Source organism: Aaosphaeria arxii (assembly GCF_010015735.1).
Source record: "Aaosphaeria arxii CBS 175.79 unplaced genomic scaffold BU24scaffold_2, whole genome shotgun sequence".
NCBI classification, from domain to species: domain Eukaryota; kingdom Fungi; phylum Ascomycota; class Dothideomycetes; order Pleosporales; genus Aaosphaeria; species Aaosphaeria arxii.
This window is the reverse complement of record NW_022983475.1, coordinates 3,943,589-3,964,305: the sequence shown is the minus strand read 5'-3', so window position 1 is coordinate 3,964,305 and position 20,717 is coordinate 3,943,589. Positions and strand designations below refer to the sequence as shown.

Sequence of the window (20,717 nt, the reverse complement as noted above, 5' to 3'; positions counted from 1 at the left end):
ACTTTTCTTATACTTAGAGTCGAGGAAAAATATTAGTGCATAATAAAGAAGATCTACTATTGGACTAGACTTCATCTGCACTGAGCCGTGTCTGCTTCAAAAATCAACCAATGTTAGATTATACCTACTGCATTGTCACTTACTACTGAGAAGTAATATTATGTCTATAAATCAAGAGAAGCTAACCTCTATCTCCCTAACGTTCAATGAAAAGATTATATGGACACGTATAGTATACGGGTCATTTATTATTCAATTATCTATTAATTGAAATAAGTATTGACAATATTAGAGAGTATTCTTGAAGTTCTCTATACCGCAGTAGGGGAGTCGTGCTGCAAAACATTATGTACATTCATTTTTGGGCTTCCTTATCTAACATAGCAAAGCAAAGGACTGCCACAGCCTCTATATGTTCGGTCTTTGCCTACGATCGCAAATGCTACAAATAATTTCCCTATTGGATTCCAGTCATGATCATCTTAGTGACGAGGAATTCGTCAATGCCATATTTGCTGCCCTCTCTCCCGAAACCACTCTGCTTCACACCACCGAATGGTGCAGCTGGATCGCTGATGGCTCCTGAATTTATTCGTTAGTCAACCAGGCCAAAAGCTTTTGCACAGCAATGAGACGTAGGGTCTTGTTACTTACCGACATTGACACCAACCATGCCTACCTCAAGGGCCTCAGCCACCCTCCAGCAACGACTCGAGTCCTTGCTGAAGAAATAACCTGCCAAACCAACCTCTGAATCATTAGCCATATCAATGGCTTCCTTCTCAGTGTCAAATGGGTAGAATGAAGCAACTGGGCCAAATGTCTCCTCAACGCCGACCTTCATGCCCGGCTTCATGTCAGCGAGTACAGTAATATCGAAGAAGTTGGATCCGAGATCAAGACGCTTGCCGCCATGAACGACGCGAGCACCCTTGGAAACCGCGTCCTTGACATGCTCTTCAACCTTTGCTATCGCCCTGCCATGAATGAGGGGACCATGCGTGGTAGTCTCAGCCATACCATCTCCTATCCGGAATTGCTTTACTGCTTCAACCGTCATGGAGATGAATTTGTCGTACACGTTCCTATGCACCAGTATGCGATTTGCGCACACGCAAGTCTGACCCGAAATCCGGAACTTGGACGCAATCAAGCCAGCGAGTGCGACATCGAGATCGGCGTCTTCAAAAACAATGAATGGAGCATTGCCTCCAAGCTCAAAGGACAATTTCTTCAGCGTTGATGATGACTGCTGCATCAGAAGCTTTCCGACCGGGGTTGAGCCTGTAAATGAGACCTTTTTGATGATAGGATTTGTCGTAAGGACCTTGCCAACTGCTACAGTATTGTCTAACGCTGTAATCACGTTGACTACTCCTTTAGGGATTCCAGCTCGATGAGCGAGCTCTGCAAGCGCAAGCGCTGTTAACGGTGCTTCCGCAGGAGCCTTCACGACAACAGAGCAACCGGCGGCGAGAGCAGGTCCAGCTTTGCGTGTAATCATTGCCGCAGGGAAGTTCCAAGGAGCAATTAAACCGCACACACCGACCGGCTCTTTTTGGGTGATAAGTCGACAATTGGCGTTACTGGCCTGGATCGTGTCGCCATAGATTCGGGGTGCCTCTTCCGAAAACCACTCCAAAAAGCTCGCAGCGTAGTTCACCTCCGTCCTGGAATCGGCTAATGGCTTGCCATTCTCCCATGTGATGATGCGTGCCAGATCTTCGACATTCTCAATCATGAGCTCGTACCATCTTCGCAGAAGGCGGGCTCTCGTTCTGGCTGATGTCTTTCGATAAGACCGGAAGGCCTCTTGGGCTTGCTCAATTGCAGCCTCTGTATCATGTTCATCAAACTCAGGGCACTTGGCTACCTCAACATTTGTCGAGGGATCTGCAGCAATTTGTTAGTGAATCGCAGCCTCGAAACACAGAGTTGATGATCACTATCCAGACCGAATACTCTGGTGTGGCGTTCGGTTCTCGTATTTATCAGAAAGGGTGCGTTGAAAAGGCTTCCACATACTATCGACTGAAAATGTCTTCCCAGACGCTGCTCCGACCCACTCGCCATTGACATAGCATTGCGTCTTGAGCAGCGAGCCATCGCGTAGCTATTAAAGAAGTGAGCGAGAAATCGGCGTAAAGCACATGACACAAAGGGAGTGTTGGGAAACGTCAAAAAGACGTCAAGCCAGAAAGGTCATTCTGCAACATGTTGGGTTGACCTACAAATGATGTAGCTTTGATTGCCATTTTGAACTCTATGAAAAGAAATAACACGATTGAGATGTATGCCGCAAGTCGGGTAAATCTAGAACAATGGAAACTATATGTCTATTATCAAACCTCTACAATTATTATTATTGTCTAGCTCGGCAATGTTCCAAAACATCGAGAATTTTCTAGCCATGCGATATCGCCATTAATTTCCCTTTTGGTATCCGTGATGGTGGATTCTATCACACAGAGCCGGGGCGTTGCCGGGTTGAGGCGTTCACGATGTGCCTGGATGATCAAATAGTGGGGCCGGCATTGCTAGTGAATGCCGGATAAGGGCGGCACAGAGATGGACCCAGAGCCTCAAGCATCGGCCCTGGCGACTATCGCGTCTAGATGTAATTTCAATTATCACATAGTTCATTTTGAGCCCTCATGATGTTCGCGAGTCTTGTTCTTTTGGTCGGGGTAAGGGCGCTAAGAGGAATTATCAACCCGTAGGAAGACTTGGTACAGCGGAACACCTGGAATAAATATCAACTCCGCTTCCCCCGTCCTACCATCACCAAGTCAATACAATTGTAAGACAAGATGCCTGCCCTTTACGACAACTCCGTCATTACTGAGGTACCTGGCCCTCTATCAAAGGCCGCCTGCAAGAAACTGGACAAGTTTTTTGACAGCCGTGCTGTCCATTTCGTTGTGGACTATGATAAGAGTGACGGCACATAGTAAGTCATTGAGATTATACTAAGGTACAGCTTTGGTAGTCATTTATGCTTACAATTGGTGAAGTATCGTTGATATAGACGGAAACCGTTACCTAGATGTGTAAGATTCTCTATGTTGAGATATATTTAATGTCGTCTTTCTAATCTTAGCACAGGTACTCTCAGATTGCATCTATCCCTGTTGGATACAACAATGCTGCTCTCATTGCAGCTGCTCAGTCCCCTGACATGATCTCAGCATTGGTGAACCGTCCTGCTCTTGGCAACTTCCCTTCAAGCAGGTGGCATGACATCTTGCAAGATGGTCTGCTAAAGGTTGCACCAGAGGGACTTAACAATGTCTTTACCGCTCAGTCTGGTTCTGAGGCAAATGAACTCGCATATAAAGCTGCATTCATGCTTTACAGGCGAAAGGAGCGTGATGGTGGAGATTGGACTTCTGAGGAGGTCTCCTCGTGTATCAACAACGCAAAGCCCGGCTCTCCAGAATTGGCCATAATGAGCTTTGCAAACTCTTTCCACGGCAGAGGCTTCGGTAGCTTGTCAACTACAAGGTCTAAGGCTGTTCACAAACTTGACATTCCCTCTTTCAACTGGCCTCAGGCGCCATTCCCAGCCTTAAAATACCCTCTGGACAAGTACACAACCGAAAACGCTGCTGAGGAGCAAAGATGTCTCAAAGAAGTTGAGAGACTCATAACTTCATGGTATGAGATCCCGTACTCCTCCGTATCCGACGAATTTTCTTCTTACACGAAAACTCTAGGCACTGCCCTGTTGCTGGACTCGTAACTGAGCCCATTCAAAGCGAGGGCGGCGACAACCATGCCTCGCCCGCCTTTTTCCAAGGTCTTCGTGACATCACCAAGAAACATGGCATTGTCATGATCGTGGACGAGGTTCAAACAGGATTCGGCGCAACCGGCAAGTTCTGGGGCCATGCCCACTGGAACCTTACTTCACCTCCTGATATTGTCACTTTCTCCAAGAAGGCACAAACTGCTGGCTACTTCTTTGGTGACCGCATGCTGGTTCCGGACAAGGCTTACAGGCAATTCAACACCTGGATTGGCGACCCAGCCCGTGTGATTATGAGCAAGGCCGTTATCAACGAGATCCTCGACAAGGATCTCGTGAAACAAACCGTAAGTTTACATTGATATTTGCGCTCCATTCTAAACGCATAAGGACGAAAGTACTAACCTCCTTAGGCTCGTGTTGGCGATGCACTATACGCTGAGTTGGACGGACTTGCACAGAAATACCCAGATCTCGTTATGAATCTCCGTGGCAAGGGACAAGGGTAAGTGGCCACTGAACGGACTCAGAAGTCGCGAACAGTCTTCTACGCCGCCCTTGGACAACAGCTGATTGACCATCTTTACAGAACATACTTTGCATTCGACACAAAGGACGCTGCCAGTCTTGTGTACACGATGAAGACTCTGGGTGTCAACATCGGCACCTGCGGAAGCCAGACTGTACGTCTCCGGCCGATGCTCATCTTTGATGAATCTCATAGTAAGTAGCGAAATATCCACATGACGTAGCGGAAAGGCTCAGGGGCAAATGTAACTAACATTATACGTACAGTTCCCATTTTAATTTCTACTTTGGACAAGGCGTTGGCCTCGATATAAGGGAGACATCTTGCATAGTAGGAGAAGTTTGGACCGATGTTGGACGAAGCATTCATAGCAGCATTCACTTAGATTATCATTTTGACACGATCAAAATAGAGATGTTTTCAATTCATGTTCTCAAGTACGACTCGACGTTAATATCATAAATTCGTAATGAATCAAATCTTATTTTCATTTCTGTTCATGAGGAAATAATGATCAAATGTGCACCCATCATATTTTGTAGAAGCTGGGGTTGTATCAAATCTACTGAATTTACGACGATGCATTCACATCCCGAAAACATAGCATTGCCCCATTACATTCACAAATCCATTCAACCATTCTTCGGGAGTGACAAACCTTAAACAGGCTTCTCAATGATTGAGCGAGTGTGTACTAATCAGACTGCAGCATTACCTTGCACTAGAGTAGATGTGATATAATGAGTAGTAACTCATGTACCTCGGACAAAGTCCACAATGTATTTCGTGTTAGGTTCGACAAGAAAGGGAAGAAATGGAGACGTTGCAATGCGTATGCGATAAGACCCGGAGCGTGCCGGTCCCTCCGGGATCTCGAGGAGTCAGTCATTGTTTCCAACCCGGAACCTGCGATTGAAGACTATCAATTATCAGACTAAATTAATAACTGACACATGAGATAACTGAACGCGCGCCCCGTTGCCGGTCCCCAAGAAGCTTGTGGTGGTGCCGACTATCGGCGGGATGCTCAGCCGGACTAGTTGGTGGGTCCGGCTGTTCACCAGCTATCATCGTTATGGCTATGTATGTATCTATGTATGTAATGTCATGTTGAGCAATCGATATCACCACTTCTGTAACAATTATCCACTGCTGGCAATTTCTATATTCTACATCTAATTGTTCATTCTATTTCCATCGTTTGTGCTCACCTAAGAATTCATAACAAACCTTCACTTCAGCCAAATCCCTGGAAACCTCACATAACATTGGCCATGGCTACATCAGCACCAAAGCACGTCGTCTTCGACGTCGTCGGCACCTGCGTGTCCTACGACGCCATCTTCGAAGCCCTCGAGACACGCCTTGGCGAGCGTCTGCGCGAACAATGTATCAAGCCCAAACTTTTGGGTTACACCTGGTTCGAGGCGGCGGAGCGTGAGTACACATACCTCAGCATCTCAGGTCGCTACATCCGCTTCTTCGACGTCTTCAAATCTCTTTTCTACCGCATGCTGTGGATGGCGGGCATCGAAGAGCCGCGGGAATTCGCAACTGACGATGACTTGGCGTACATCCTCGAGCAGTTCATGAAGCTTGAGGCCCGGCCAGGTGTCGCGGAGTGCTTTAAATTGCTAAGGGAGGCCGGGTTCACGTGTTGGGCTTTTACAGCTGGGGATGTGAATCGCGTGCGTGGGTACTTTACGAATAACGGCATCGATATGCCGTTGGAGAACTTCATGTCGTGCGATAGCTTAGGCATTGGAAAGCCGGCTCCAGAGTCGTATCGGCCGTTGCTTGATCGATTTGGTTCAGAGGAGGCTTGGTTTGCGGCTGCTCATATGTGGGATGTGTCTGCAGCGAAGTCTACTGGGTACGTTCAGAATTTCGATTGAGTTCGATCTTATTGATTATTTTCTATACAATATAACAAAGATCGACCTGGCTAACTATTTAATCCTACAGATTCAAGGGAGCGTACTGCACAGTCTGGGAGAAGGAGCCATGCATAGACCTGTTTGGAGAGATGGATGTTATGGCTAGTAATTTCCCAGATATGGCACGTGGGATCATTGCTGCATCTGAGGCACGGAAATCGTAGGAACTATATCAACCTGCATGATTAGGACGGAAAGGGGGACGATTTGCGCCAATAAGGATTGACGGTATGCTTCAAACGTAAGTACTTATAGTTCCGAATAACGAAAATGGACATCTTCAAATGATAGAACCAAATATCTTTCTGCACAGTTTTGAAATTGCCTAGGTAAACCTCCAGATGAATGCGAAATGGACATTTTAAATTTGTATAGAGCGTACATGTCGGTAGGATTCTGTAGATCCGGGAGGACTAGGAAACACTCCAATGAGGAGCTACATCATAAAATAATCAAAGGGCAAACACGGAAAGGCACAGTAGGGAAGCACATATTCTTAGACGTCACAGCGTAAAAACGTAGTATGCTTATGCCCCAACAATGTACGGTAGTTCTTCAACTTTCTCCCCTAGGAGCTATATAAATATACGCGCTAGTATAATTTACAATAATTACAACTTGGCCTTCGCAGGGCTCTTATCATCCACCCAAACCGACTGCAACGATTCTTCGAGTGGATTGTCCTTACGAATAACCCTCTCTTTACTCGTCTTCAATATAGCAGGGACGCCAGACTTTTCAATTGGAGTGCCGTCTCTCACGAGCGCGGCGACGGCTTTGCTCGAGCCTAGAATCTCCGGCATGCCGTGGCCTGAGAATCCGGCAATGATGAATTGCCCAGGCTTGTCGGGCACCTCGCCGAGGTGGGGTATGAAGTCGGAGCTGTAGCCCATGACTGTTTTGATTGATGTCAGTGTTGCTCAATACAATGTACATCCCGTGAAAAGAATTTGACAAGGGGGTAGTAGTTCTTACTTCCAGTCCAGACCTCTGAAACCTTAGCACCGCTGTCCTCCCATCCTCTAAAATGCCTCTGCATGTATCCATCGAAATACGACACAGCGTCCGCCACAAGCTCGTCGTCACGCACGTTGTCAAACCACTGCTCTCTGTGATGCCAGAAACGCTGTCTCGCGCCGCCAACTACGATACTGCCGTCCGCACGTGGAATGAGATAGTCGTTGTTCCGCGCATCGAACCGGATACCGTACGTATTGACGAGATGCGGTGTCGCCACGCCTCGGGGCGAAGAAATTCGACTGCAGATGCCACGGACGGGAACGATCTTGTCTTTGTACTCGGGCAAGATCTGTGCGGTGTAGCCGTTGGTGGCGAAGACGACTTTGCGGGCTTTGATGGTTCCGCGAGGGGTCTGCACTGTCCAGTTGCCGTCGGCGTCTTTTGTTGAGGACACTGATTGTGTGGGTGTGTTGGTTTGGAGATTCAATCCTTTCTTTAGAAGACCCTCTAGCAATTGGTGGATCATCTTGGCTGGCCACAGATGGGCTGCCGTAAAGGAGAAACAGCATCGGGCACCTTTGACCCCGGAAACCTACGTGATGTTAGAAGAGACATTCAGGATGGTGGATGTTAGATTCTGGAAGCAGAAGACATATCCTTTGAATAGAAATGCATGACTGACCCTTTCGGCATCCTTCTCCGGTGTGAAGGCAACATCATGTAGATTGACGGCTCCTGTTTTTATAAGATCACGATACGCCGCCTCAGTCTGTTTCGCATGCTCAGGGTCGAGGTAGACGTCCAACGCCCGAGTCAAGTGAAAGTCACAGTCAAGCTTCTCTGCCTCAACAAGATCCTTTACAGCGTAGACATGAGAAGCCTCAAATGCCGCAAGCTCAGCAGCTGCCTGGACACCAAAGATCTTTGCAAACTTGGGCACATTGAAGTATGTGTCGGGCTTGACGTGGCCGCCGTTCCTCCCTGATGCACCTGAACAGACCTTCCTTGCTTCGAGGAGGACGATAGATGGGGGATTGGGGTTGTCCTTGAGGATATGGTAAGCCGTGGCTACACCGGCAAAGCCCGCACCCACAATCACGACATCGCAGGTCTGGGGGAGATCTGGGGTAGTGCGATGATCGTCCAGGGCGCGTGGCTCCGCATTCCAGAACGACGGAACCGGGTTGGCGACGGGGCTGCGAGAACTCTCCTCTGCGCGCGACGACATGGCTGATGGACTATCCAGATTTGTTTGAGATATCCAAGAGAGTGATTGAGTGTGATTAACAGGAGTGTTTGTGTGTATACAATTAAAGTTCTTATCTAAGTCCGTAGCACATCATCCATGCAATGTCGATCTGAAGCACGTTATCCTTTCCAAAGCGTGGTGGGCTGATAATGGAGATGAGACCAGATTGTTAATCCCGGATCTCTACGAGAATCGATATCGTGACTTGAGGGAAATACGAAGCTTGTTGCTGAGTTATCATCGAGTATGTCTACCACCGGTATCTGTCATATCTCGTAGTTAGTAGATGCATCCTAGACGATCGCACCGCTTTGGGACCGACCGGAAGTGGACCGGCATCTCGATAATAGTGGGACCGGCAAACGCACACAACGTCCACTTTGACGGGAGACCTTCTCCATCCAGCATACGCTCAGTACCGGTTCGACGCCGCTATCATGACTCCGAGCGTCGGAGTTGCCCTTCGCAATGTTGATCGGGGAATAGAGAAGCAGTGGAAATATGGGTGTAGATCGGATGAAGCACCTAGACGTATAGAAACCGTTCACACCGTGCACCCCCGCTTCTTCAGTCAAGCTGATATCTATTGTAAGTCTACACTAGAGATCTTGAAGTCTCCATAAAATTGTTTGGGGTATCAATATCCCTGCAATGATGAGCATTGAGTCCTTGTAGTATGTAATGGTACCTAGGCCATATTGACTCATCCAATCCAAGATACTGCGTTCAATATCTAACTATCTTTCCTACGAGTCAACGTACGAGATAGTTAGATAGAACGACTCACGCACATTGATGATCCCTGCGTCGCAAGGCCTGCCCTTATTCCTGCGAGTGAACGATCGCACTATCTAGGTAGACAGACTATGTACTACGCTACAATAGCGCCATCATTACCCCAACACCAAAAATCTGGGCGACTTGCGAACGGTTATCGAACATGCTCAAATCCGTCCTCAGTAACTAATCCCCTATCAATTCGTGAATTCCACTTGCTGCACATGTGTCCATTGTCACTCTCATAGTACATCTGGTTTTCACGTAGTAGTTAAAGCCCTACTTGTTATAATGCAAGCACAACACGAGCCTTCACTTCCTCCTCCACAGCAGCAGCGACAGAGACAGCGACGAAACCTAGACCGGGAGCGGAAACGGGCAGCGCGGGCGTACGTGAACCCTCTTTTTATTATCGTGAGACCCTGAAGTATTTGGGTAGAACAGGGCCATTGCTAATTAGCTTCTTTACAGTTGTGACGGATGCCGGCGACAGAAGGAGAAATGCGATGGAGGCGTGCCATGCCGTCGGTGCTTTCGACTCAAGCGGAAGTGTGAGTTCTCCGGCCGGGCTCCTCCTAGGGGGACCAGCGATGTTGGGAAGTCGACTGCCATGGCCGTATGTCCTACTGCGAACTGCGAACCGGGTCGGGAGGCTGTCCCGGAAGCTATGTACAGGTGAGTACAGTCCCACTCACTCACTCCGTACGACCCTTTGACTGGTCGGGGGAGGAGCGTATAACGCACAGGAAAATGAAAGGTCCTGACTCTGATCTAGTAGAGTTCCATCTGTACCTGGTCAACAGGACCTCTCGCAGCGGGTAGCCTATCTAGAGAAGATCATTCAGCACTATGCAGGTGATGTCACTCTAGATGCAGTGACCGTCCGTAACATGGCCGACGGGGCCGACAGGCAACGGCGGCCAATGATGGAAACAGAAGTCTCGGTAAACGGCTCAGATATCGCGAGTGTTGATGCAGAGGACTTCAGCATCCAGCCTTTGGAGAATAACATTACACGTAGATAGCCCTCTCTCACTACCTCGTGACTCACGGAACTGTTGGTTGACTTATGGGCAGATTACTCGGGGGAGTTCTCACATTGGAACTTTTCCATGAGAATAAAGCAATGGATCGATCAGACAGTTCTCCGTGACGATACCAACGTAAGCCTCGCCTCGACTTCGACAAACTGCTTCCAATCCCTCCTTGTCCCACCAGTCGTCACCGATCTGAAGACTAACTCCCGCCCATAGCAAACCCCCGACTCGACAGTCTTCAAGGAGTACTATAGGCCTGAGGAACTCCAATCCCCCTCTAGCATCGTCAACTCCATATCATCTTTACCTCCTCGATCCATCGCAAACTTCCTCGTGCACTCGTTCTTCAACCACGCCGAGGCCAATTACTTCTTCGTCGAACGGCAGTGGCTCGAGGACAGACTCGACACCGTGTACGAGCGGCCCGCAACCTTATCCCGCCGGGACGTGGGCTCCGTATGCGTGATCTTTGCTATCCTCGCCATCGGCGCACAGTATGCCTACCTCGAGTCTTACGCCGAGGGCCACGAGGATCATCCGCCCTACGGCCTCAAGACGAAGGTCTCGGAGCCGTTCTCGGAGGACAACGTTAGCGTTATGTTCTATCAGCAGGCTTGTCGGCTGCTAACGGACGTCATCGCGATATCTTCCCTCGAGAGCGTGCAGGCTTGTCTGCTGATCGGTATCTACACCTTGCCGCTTGATGCGTCAGGGTTGTCATATATCTATCTGAACTTGGCGCTTAAACTCGCCATCCAGAATGGCATGCATAGGAAGTGCCCTGTAGATTCGCTGAATGATTCCCTCCGTGAGACGAGGAATCGGGTTTGGTGGACAGCCTACACAATTGAAAGGTATGACAGGACCATTCCACCCATTTTCAATCGATCACTGACGAGCACATCAAGACGAGTCGGTATCTTCCACGGACGACCGATCTCCATCTCAGCATCAGACCTCGACGCAGACCTGCCCGTCGACCGATCCATCAACCTATGGCCTTCCACGACCGCCATCCACACTGCCCACTTCCTCGCGACCTTGCATCTGAACCAGATACTCAGTAAGATGTCCCACGAGATGTAAGTCCACTCCCTACTCCTTCTCCTCCTCTCTCTCCTCCAAAACACTCCAGTGTCCGTCTGTTTGAATCCTCTTTACTAACACTCTTCCCTCCCTTCCATCCAGATCCCTACTCAAAAACCACACTGTCCGCGAGATCTCCAACGGCCTAGGCCGACTCATCGAGCTGCGGCGCGGCCTCGTCACCTGGTGGGACGGCCTCCCAGATACACTGTTTGCAAAGGCAACGCCCGCGATGAACGCGCTGCAGCGGTCCGCCACCACGCGAACGGGCGTGCACCTGAACCTCGAGTACTGCCTAGTTCGCATCTTCGTCGGCCGGGCGTTCATCTTCTCGCGCTCGAAGTCGCAGATCAGCTCTCCCGTCTCACAACACCAACCCGACAATACCACCGCAGCCGCAACCGCTGGAGTTGGAGCAGGCGCAAACAACAACACCACGGCCAGCCCCTCCCAAGCCTCGACCAGCAACAGCGACTCACGCGCCCTCCTCGTCGCAGACTGCATCGACGCATCCCTCACCGTCGTCGACCTCTGCCGCCACCTCCGGAACACCATCGGCCTAGCCCGCGCCTCGTACACCGAGTTCAGCGCGTGTCGCGCCGCGCTGCTGGTCATAATAACGCAGTGTCTACAGCGGAAGACGGATCGGTTCCGCCGTGCGCTGCGGAGCGGGCTCGCGATGCTGAAGGAGATGTCTGCGGGTTGCGAGTCCGCGCGGTCGGAGCTGTCGCTCATCGAGGCGTTCGATAGGGCGATTGCGAGGCTCGATGTCTCGTCGACGGCGTCGGTGGCGGAGAGTAGGGCGGGTTCGGAGTACGCGCAGTTCAAGAGGTGGGAGCAGTCGTGGAAGAGTGACGCCGTGTCGTTGTCGTCGTCGGCGGCGGTGGATAGGATGGGCGAGGGAAGCATGCAGCATATGTCGATGCCGATGGCTTCGCAGCAGGCGGCTGGTCCGTCGGCGTCGTCCTGGATGCTGTCGGATGGCCCTCTGCAGAGGCAGATCCCGGGGCCTATGCCTACGGAGACACCGCTGTTTGATGTGGATGGGAATTTTGCTTCGTTTCCGCAGACTATAGATGAATTCTCGTCCCTGTTGGCATATCGATTCGGAAATGATCTGGATTATTTACAAACTGGGAATCATAGCAGCATATAGGAAGACTTAGTAAAAGGCTAGAATTCAGCTGTAGTCACTCGAAGGACTACTCCAGATCATGTAAACTTGACTTGCCCATTGGTTCTCTTCGCATGTCATTATGGTCGCTCGGTGTCATGCTCAACGCACCTGGCAAAAGCAGTGTGCAGAAAGTGACTCTTAATGTATTTCATACTATCAATCAACCAGCCGACCAACCAATCATTCAAATCTCATAATCTATGTAGTATCCATGCACTAACAAGTCGCTTTAGTCCAGCTTCTTCTGCCGCTTAATTCATGGTAAAGCTGCTTTTGGTTGATAGAAGGTCTCGTCAAGGAACTCGCTATCTTCGAGTTCGTACTCTTTGAATCGTCCGGATGTTCGCGTCGACTGCTGGAGAGTCCAGGAAATTGCTCGAAGAGGTCGCAGTGCGTACTTGAAGTCATAAATCAATAAACGTTGATCTCTTAAACTTATGCAGTGGCGTTTCGTAGAGTAGCACTCAAATCTGGTGGTTGGCGCGCAGTGCGGCAAGGGCACCAAGCAAATCATTCTCTGCGGCATCGTCGACTCTCCCATAATCAACCAAGCTGTTGAATTCGTCATAGTAGTTGCTTCCACCGCCGTTATCGTGCTCTTGCTGACGCGGTCGAAAGGTCGAAATATGCCGAACAGTCACCCCATCAGATAGATCAGGCGCCTGCTCTAGCCCCAAACGAACATCAACATTTTCTTTATTGTCGTCATCACTGAGAATCTCCTCCACTGGACTCAATGACAATAGGGCTTCGTGTCTCTGTTCACGGTCCTGAAGGATGGAAAATGGCTCGCCTGCGACCGTGGGGTAGGAGCGGTTCACAGAGTAACGGCTGATATAGCCGCCTCTATACATATGCCTGCGAGATGGCGTGTGAGCAGCCCTGCGAGGCGATGTGTGAGTGACCCTGTGAAGCGGTGTATTGACCAAGGTGACGCCAGATATCGATGAACTGACTGAGCCAGATCTTCGGGTTTCTAGAACAGAATGGATGGAGATCCTCAAGGGTACATCTCGTTCTAACACAGACTGATCAGGACGGTCGCCAGTTGAAGGCAAGCTTTCAACTGATTCCTCGTCATCTGACACAAGCGTAGGGGTTTCCGAGTCTTCGATAGTCGCATCAGATGCGTATAAACCCTCAACATCGCCTTCATCCTCGAGCACATTCTCGGTGTCTTCTTCTTCTCCTTCGTCGGCTTGCTTGGTACGCTTCCGATCGCGACTTTCAACATCATCTCCCTCGTCCTCTTCCTCTTCAAGAGCGGCAAGCTCCTCATCTTGTGGGTGAACCTGCATATTGTACAGAACCTCTCGACTGGCTTGTCGAGAAGAACGCCGGAAACGGGCAATGGGGATGGGAATGGCAGATCGAAATTTTGATTTTCCCTTACCTTTGGAGCATTTCTGAGTATTATGCTCTTCTTCCGGGTCTTCTCTGGTCGAGGAAACTTCGCCATATGCATGCCTCAACTTTGAGGCCTGCTTAGGCCGCAGGTAGTCATCCAAAGGATGGTACTTTTGGTCGTAGCACAGCTCGCTCTTGAGAGTGCTCGTGATCCTTCGAGGAATTCGGGACCTCTGTGAGGAACGTAGGGGTGATTTAGCCAGAGTAGACATCACGGCTGAGCTTGACGCACTCCCGTCCTTGATGATGTTGCTGTGATCGAGTCCAGCAAGCAACAGTGACCTCTTCTTGTGTGTTAACTTTCGCTTACGCTCCTCCGAAGTCAGCGGAAGCGCCCCCCATTGAGGGCTATGAACTTACCTCCACGGGAGGTTCAACTGGAGAGTTTGACTCGTGGGTGATGGCTTGAGAATCAGGATGAGATACTCTCGCAGGTTTCTCATTACCTGGTAGCGAGACTCTGGTGCTCGCTTCCTATATGATGGTTCGAACCAGCTGGACTTTGGCTTAGAGATGAAAACTTCGACTTACCGGGTGGCTTTTGAGCTCGGTTTCTGAGCTGTAGAAGTCGGTTACGTTCTCGGAGTCCGAGTCGTAGTCGCTGAGTGCTGGAGGCATTCTGGATGATGGATTTGCACCAGACAGCCTTGTGTCGTATATTTGAAGTGAGACGACAAGGTAGAAAGGAAGAGGGGTGGTGGAAGAAAAAGTACGAACGGAGAGAGATGGAGAGAGTAAAAGTCAGGCAAAGCGTAGAAGTAAAGGTATATCGGAGGAAGGCACGCGCTCTGGCTCGCGTTTGGCCGCGGCTCAGATCATGGTGAAGTAAGTGAGTCCAGCAAGGCAGGTGCCATCAGGTGAAATTCAAACTTCACTTCTAATCAACTTCACTTCAGATTCAGAGTTTGTGTACGAACAGATCATTATGCTGGCTATTGTAAGCAAATCGAGCGCAGCTCATACAATTGCGTTAGCATCTTCAAGGCCGAGAACAACCGATCCTATCACATCAAGCAAAGATATGGGTATAGGTATAGGGGAATCTGATCATTGTCCTGAGATTCCATAATTCCTAGATATGAAGTATTGCTATGATTGTGAAGTGACTTGACAGCGTCAAGGACTGGGCTTGATAATGGATTTTGAACTTCGAGTCTGCTTCTGAACAAAATGGGGAACGGGTCAAAGCATGAGAATTTTAGACTCTCTCAGGCAATCAGCTCGAATAAATCTTACCACAAGTGCTTCTTGCCACAACTACTCTGATAGTAAATATAAATATTGACTTGTAGATGACCAATTGCAGCGTCGCCAATTGTAGCGCGGCACCAACTAGCGCTAATTCGACGCGTCTGGGGGTAAGTGCCCCCGCATGTGATTACGCGACGGAGTCTTGCATCTCAAAAAGTACATCATCCTCACTGCGAATTGTACCAGAACTCAACGAATTGCCTTCAGTATGGCCGACAAGTACAAGGAGTACCTTGCGACTCGAATATTCACGGAGAACCAAGTGGTATGCTTTAAATCGACCGAAACACACATCACAGAGCTGATAATGTCCAGGTCACTTACCGTCTCCTCAGTCGCGCAGTAGGCGTAAATGTGAACACTGCAAAGTGGTAAGTACGATAAGATGCCATTGAGGTCACTCTTCTGAATATATACAGTATGCTCTTCGAGTTTTACGATAAGCAGAACGCAAAAAAACCCAACGCCGTGCACGCAACGTTTATCCTCGTAGGCCAGAAGAAAAGCTTCGAACATACAAATGGCTCCAATGGCTCTGGACACCGAAAAGATGAAGACATACGCATGAGGAGTTCTCCTCCGCTGAGCTCAATGCCTGAACCAGATGCTGAACCAGAAGAGGAAATCAGGCCTACCAAAAGCATCGTCCTGGTCCGCGAAGAAGAGCTGGAGGATACAAAGGCAAAGTTTGACAAGATCGAGTCGCAACATATATATAGTTTGCAGCCTGGCCCGATTGAGGTATGTTTTGAACGGCTGAGGAGCAATGGTACTTGGCTAAGATCTGTAGAACCTCAACCTACTTTCGGCATGCAATCATGAAATTGCAACCTCATATTCTACGGACGATCCCCTCGAACGATGGAAAAAGTATGGGTCAATTCACAATCCCTTTATCAAGGTGAGTCATTCAGAACCGATGAACATGGAACGTGAATGGCTAAACATTTGGGCAGAAACGTACAGCGAAGCATGCTCCTGTCGCTACCTCGATAGCAGCGAAAGCAACCACGACTGCGGTGAAATCAGATGTATTAGGGCTTGGACGTAACACTTCGAAAGATACTCCAGTGCGAAAAGGGACTTCAGAGGGCAACACATCTGGTCGATCGACGCCGCAACCGGCCGCAGCAGCCAGTACTACGAAGAAGACAGGAGCCAAACCCGCCCTTCAAAAACAGAGTTCAGATATCTTCAAGTCATTTGCCAAGGCAAAGCCAAAGGCGAAGGAGCCGGCACCTGCTCCTGTAGAGGATGGTAAGACGCAGAATTATCTTTTTTAGATTGCATGCTAACAGTTAGTACAGAACCCATGCAAGGCATGTCAGAAGACGAGGGCGAAGATGAAGAGAAAATCGAGATCGATCACGAAAAGGAAGCAGCAGCCCGCAAAGTTCGAGCAGAACGAGAAGAGGCACTACGGAAGATGATGGAAGAGTCTGAAGGTAGGCCTACAACGGCTGTGCTTCATTGATGGTTTTACTGATCTTATGTCTAGATGATGAAATGCCAGATGCTCCTATAGAAGAGCCAGAGGCAATGGAAACGCAACCTGAAGAGCCTGTTGACGAGACGCCCGCCGGCACCGAAGCAGCAGTGACAACAGAAGGAGGTCGACGACGCGGAAGAAGGAGAGTGCTGAAGAAAAAGAAGGTCAAGGACGATGATGGTTACCTTGGTAAGACGATCCACACTCTCATCCATTTGAAGTACCTATATCTGACCTGCAAATAGTTACCAAGGAAGAGGCGGTGTGGGAGTCATTCTCAGAAGATGAGCCAGCACCAAAGAAACCCAAACCAGCACCGAAACCCTCCACGGCGAAGGGCAAGAACGTGAAGGTAGGCAAAGGCGGACAAGGCAGCATCGCCAGCTTCTTCAAGAAAGCATAGGGTCCAAGGGAGTCATGAAGCCACGGCCTGGATAATCGCTTTACTCCTTACAGGGACACCATCTGGGAGAACAATATATGCATTTCCCAAAACCAGTCGAGCGTATCAAAGATGCTTAGAACTATGGGCGGATCTCCATAGGCGATGTCTTTGAAGCAGTCGTCGAGACTCGAACGCGAAGATCCGGCCTCCATTCAACACCATTCACCAAACAAAAGCATCACGACGACATAGACACAACCTCTAAGCTGACTCTATCAGCCCCTGTGATGGAAAGCCTTAGCCAGTCATGGCAATACACGAGTGCATATCAATGCCATCGTGGAATGAGAATTGGCGATCTGTATTTCCTTTAGGGTCACGAGGACCAACCTGTACATACCTACATGCCTACATCGAGCCTGAGCATAATCAACCATTTCCAATACCTAGACCTAGAAACATGAACACTTCAAGCATATTCCATCCCTATCCCAGGCTAGGCAGATTTACACACAACCCTCACACAAAAAGAATAAGCAAACCCCCCACCCATCCATCCACCCATCCATCCACCAGCCCCCCTTCCAAGTAGTTAAAACTTTCACCGCCAAAACGACGAATAGTCATGATGCAGCGAGCAGCAGCAGCACAGCACAGCACAGCACAGGCACGAGCGGAGCAATAATTGCCTCACCTCACATACTTACCCGTTTTCAAGCCTCATCCCTGGCCCTGCCGACTTTGACTCTCTCGCTAGTGAAAAATCTCGATACATACAGCCGTGCCGGTACGCCCGGCGCTTCGAACACGCAGGCAGGCAGGCAGGCAGGGCAAGCGGCCAAGAGCAAGGCGAGGATTTGCAGGATACAAATTGGGCGAGGCGGTCAGTCACGTACAGGAAGGACCCAGAGCCTCGATACACCTTAGCACAGCACGGTGCAGAGTATGTAATGTAATGTATGTGCAACGTCCAAAAGTCACGACGCTGCCCCCCACCTCGTAGGTCGAAGCCTGCGATTCCAAAGCGCAGTCTAGTCAAGTCTACATACTGTCTACTGTGTAACTCAACTACAGCGAGTCGAGTCCCTCCTGCACGTAAAAGCGTCCGTGTGTCCCCCGACCCCCGCCGCCGCCGCCGTAGCCGTTATGCGAAAGGGTAAGGTATGTGGTAGAGACAAGGGGAAGGGGACATAAATTGAAGGGGTCACAGCGTTTTTTTCGTGTGCGTGGTACAGGTCGGCGACTTGGACGACCCAGTACCGTAGTACGCGTGCGCACACACAAGGGCTCACACTGTGGTTTCCTCTTGTGTGGGTGATTGTTGATATAGGTGTATTGTGCTATCTTTGAGGGGTGTCACGGTAGTAGATAGATGGTTTACGGTCACGGTGACGATGATTGCGTGTTGGCAGGTCGCTCAGACCGTTCAACGGCGGCGGCGGGCTGCCGACATGCTGACGAGTGTGTTCGGAGTATTATTGAGTGTGCTGTGCAGTGCGTGTGAGGAGATGCAAGGATAGGACAGCTTCTCGTGAGGCTACTCGTCTGTGTCTGTCTTCTTTGCTTTTTCTTTTTGCGAACATGCTTGCTCACGACAGAAAACGTCGACAGGGACAGGGCACCGTTGTTACTCGTGAGACGATGTGGTTGGAGCGAAAAATGTCAAAAAGTGGCTTGCGGGTGTGCTCTTTGCTGGGGGGTGTTCGCGACTGGGGGGTTTTGCAGGAAGAGAGGTCAGGGAAAGGGAAAATTGCGGCCAGTAAGCGTATGTGGGGCAGCACTACACTGCAGCAGCAGTCAAACTCTGGATTGTCTTGTTGTCGATCATGCCCTTTTTCTTCTCTCGTGGGTTTTTTTTCTTCATGCGGCTCATTTGGTGTATTGGCATCTATCGCTGTTTTTTCTCGGTGGATTGTGAAAGGTGGACAATGAACGACTAGGCAGAGAATGCCGTGCATCAAGACACGATCCAGAGACATTTCGCGGACCTTTTCTCCGCCAGGAGCACAGCCAACCAACAAATTACGGAGTACGTAAATCAAGATACTTCATGAATCGTCAGTTCGACGTCGGATAAGTCTTGATCCTCACGGAGTAAATAGGACCGCGACTCATCTCCCCAACCCTTGCGCCATCGAAGTCGTGCGCAGGAACCTAGTAGGGGGGTCCACGGTTCTAGTGCGTTTGAGAGATGCTTACGGAGCGCAATGCCGATGAGGACGAATGCTTCCGCTTCCTGGACGGAGCAGGCTCCGTGGCCTATCAGCTCAGGAGAACCCCGTCAGTTGGAGCTCGTGCCAGCAACTGTCATTGTGTTTGTGAATGTCGCTCCCCGATTCGAGTCGGGGCAAGGCGTGCGTCGAGTCGAACGGGGAATAATTGCTGTTCTGAGTGTAGGCCTTGGCCGGGCGAAGTGAGAAATTGACTTTCGTTATGGCCGACGGCAAGGCTGTATGGTCGGGATGGGCCGTCGTCAAGGATATGCATGTATGACGAACGTGAAAGATATGTACAAAAAATCGAAAGAAAGACAACGGGGAAACACGGACGGAGCATGACCCATGCGACCGACCGAGTTTGACAATACTGACAATCTTAACATTCCATCGGACATGCGACACTAACTGAGGGAAATCGACCATGGACAAGCCAACCCAAGGCCTGGCACACAAGTTTACCCTTCCGAGGAGATAGAAAGATAAATGAAATGAAAGAGAATAATAGAAGACGGCGAGGAAAGGAAAGAGAAAGCGATTGCGAAGAGAGAAGCCTATTGGTCGGGATGGAGGTTGGAACAGACAGAGAACCCCAGTGAACCCCTTGCCGTTACCTTGCCTCGCACTCTACGTGGGAAAACGTGGCATCGGGCACATCACTCCGCTCTTATTCGTTGGCAGAATCATCCTGTCCTACCTGCGCCGAGATGCTTTCTCCATTAGGAAGTCGCTGGATACACTGCAGCACATCATCTCTCATGTATGTAGCACGGAGGGAAGAGTTGTCGTGATAAAAATAGATTGCCTCGGATTCTCATTGTCATATGTAGACATCTTTCCACAGTTCTGGGGATGTCTACTTGCAAGGAAGGGCGTGTGGTCGGATGAAAAGTGCGGAAGTTTTCCTTCAAACGGCGCATGCGAGGGATGAGGCTAGGGGGCATCACTGCGATGCTAAACACCCACACTACTGCCGACATGGACATTCGATAATCACGATGATGAAATGAATTTCTGTGTGCGCATGCCAGAGAAACGAGATTTAGACTTGACACTTCCGGCGATTAGTGCAACAAGAACATCACCAAACATGACTTAAAAAACTCAAATCAAACAATCCGATGTCTTACCACGCATACATATTACCTAGTACAAGTACAAAGTAGACTGCAACAGAAAGAAATCCCCTAATGCACGTCAAGCATCGAATGAATCGTCGCCCACCGCGAGACTAACTACCGTAAACGTACTTGTACAGTTAAAACTTAACGATACCCACCGACCTAGTCGATATCACTAAGTTAACTCTACCTTAGGCAAACAAGGCTCGGTCCGTAATGGCGCCTCCTCCCTTCATCTTCGCACTTGTGCTGGCCGTCAAACTGCTGGCCTACCCGCCTGCGCTAAACCCCTTCCACACCCCACACACCCACACCCACATCCATCTCATCTCATATCTGCCACCCCCC

The 20,717-nt window shown here is 49.7% G+C and overlaps 7 protein-coding genes across 7 annotated transcripts; 4 read left to right on the top strand and 3 right to left on the bottom strand.

Moving 5' to 3' along the window:
- Positions 1-306: 306 nt before the first annotated feature.
- On the bottom strand, positions 307-2,312 carry BU24DRAFT_419519 (succinate-semialdehyde dehydrogenase). Its single transcript, XM_033527236.1, has 4 exons — positions 2,232-2,312; positions 2,026-2,113; positions 655-1,893; positions 307-582 (listed from the first exon to the last, which is right to left on the bottom strand). Exons 1-4 carry the CDS (start codon positions 2,253-2,255, stop codon positions 458-460), a joined length of 1,476 nt encoding a protein of 491 aa, XP_033388257.1. The 5' UTR covers positions 2,256-2,312; the 3' UTR covers positions 307-457.
- Positions 2,313-2,633: 321 nt separating this feature from the next.
- Positions 2,634-4,773, top strand: BU24DRAFT_419518 (4-aminobutyrate aminotransferase). The gene is made up of 7 exons (XM_033527235.1): positions 2,634-2,950; positions 3,015-3,050; positions 3,106-3,657; positions 3,717-4,095; positions 4,162-4,253; positions 4,338-4,471; positions 4,544-4,773. Exons 1-7 carry the CDS (start codon positions 2,811-2,813, stop codon positions 4,588-4,590), a joined length of 1,380 nt encoding a protein of 459 aa, XP_033388256.1. The 5' UTR covers positions 2,634-2,810; the 3' UTR covers positions 4,591-4,773.
- A 620-nt stretch (positions 4,774-5,393) lies between these two features.
- BU24DRAFT_387076 (HAD-like protein) lies at positions 5,394-6,500 on the top strand. The gene is made up of 2 exons (XM_033524951.1): positions 5,394-6,150; positions 6,243-6,500. The coding sequence occupies exons 1-2, from the start codon at positions 5,552-5,554 to the stop codon at positions 6,376-6,378; spliced, it is 735 nt and encodes a 244-aa protein (XP_033388255.1). The 5' UTR covers positions 5,394-5,551; the 3' UTR covers positions 6,379-6,500.
- A 276-nt stretch (positions 6,501-6,776) lies between these two features.
- On the bottom strand, positions 6,777-8,578 carry BU24DRAFT_129229 (FAD dependent oxidoreductase). The gene is made up of 3 exons (XM_033520999.1): positions 7,857-8,578; positions 7,190-7,766; positions 6,777-7,109 (listed from the first exon to the last, which is right to left on the bottom strand). Exons 1-3 carry the CDS (start codon positions 8,400-8,402, stop codon positions 6,826-6,828), a joined length of 1,407 nt encoding a protein of 468 aa, XP_033388254.1. The 5' UTR covers positions 8,403-8,578; the 3' UTR covers positions 6,777-6,825.
- Positions 8,579-9,309: 731 nt separating this feature from the next.
- On the top strand, positions 9,310-12,722 carry BU24DRAFT_129249 (uncharacterized protein). The gene is made up of 7 exons (XM_033521000.1): positions 9,310-9,589; positions 9,672-9,875; positions 9,976-10,217; positions 10,278-10,363; positions 10,454-11,091; positions 11,146-11,319; positions 11,426-12,722. The coding sequence occupies exons 1-7, from the start codon at positions 9,492-9,494 to the stop codon at positions 12,477-12,479; spliced, it is 2,496 nt and encodes an 831-aa protein (XP_033388253.1). The 5' UTR covers positions 9,310-9,491; the 3' UTR covers positions 12,480-12,722.
- Positions 12,723-15,320: 2,598 nt separating this feature from the next.
- Positions 15,321-17,516, top strand: BU24DRAFT_419514 (uncharacterized protein). The gene is made up of 8 exons (XM_033527234.1): positions 15,321-15,423; positions 15,474-15,529; positions 15,578-15,899; positions 15,949-16,059; positions 16,115-16,415; positions 16,466-16,603; positions 16,657-16,836; positions 16,893-17,516. The coding sequence occupies exons 1-8, from the start codon at positions 15,367-15,369 to the stop codon at positions 17,048-17,050; spliced, it is 1,323 nt and encodes a 440-aa protein (XP_033388252.1). The 5' UTR covers positions 15,321-15,366; the 3' UTR covers positions 17,051-17,516.
- An 891-nt stretch (positions 17,517-18,407) lies between these two features.
- Positions 18,408-19,155, bottom strand: BU24DRAFT_129178 (uncharacterized protein). Its single transcript, XM_033520998.1, has one exon. It carries the CDS (start codon positions 19,009-19,011, stop codon positions 18,622-18,624), a length of 390 nt encoding a protein of 129 aa, XP_033388251.1. The 5' UTR covers positions 19,012-19,155; the 3' UTR covers positions 18,408-18,621.
- Between the last annotated feature and the right edge of the window lie 1,562 nt (positions 19,156-20,717).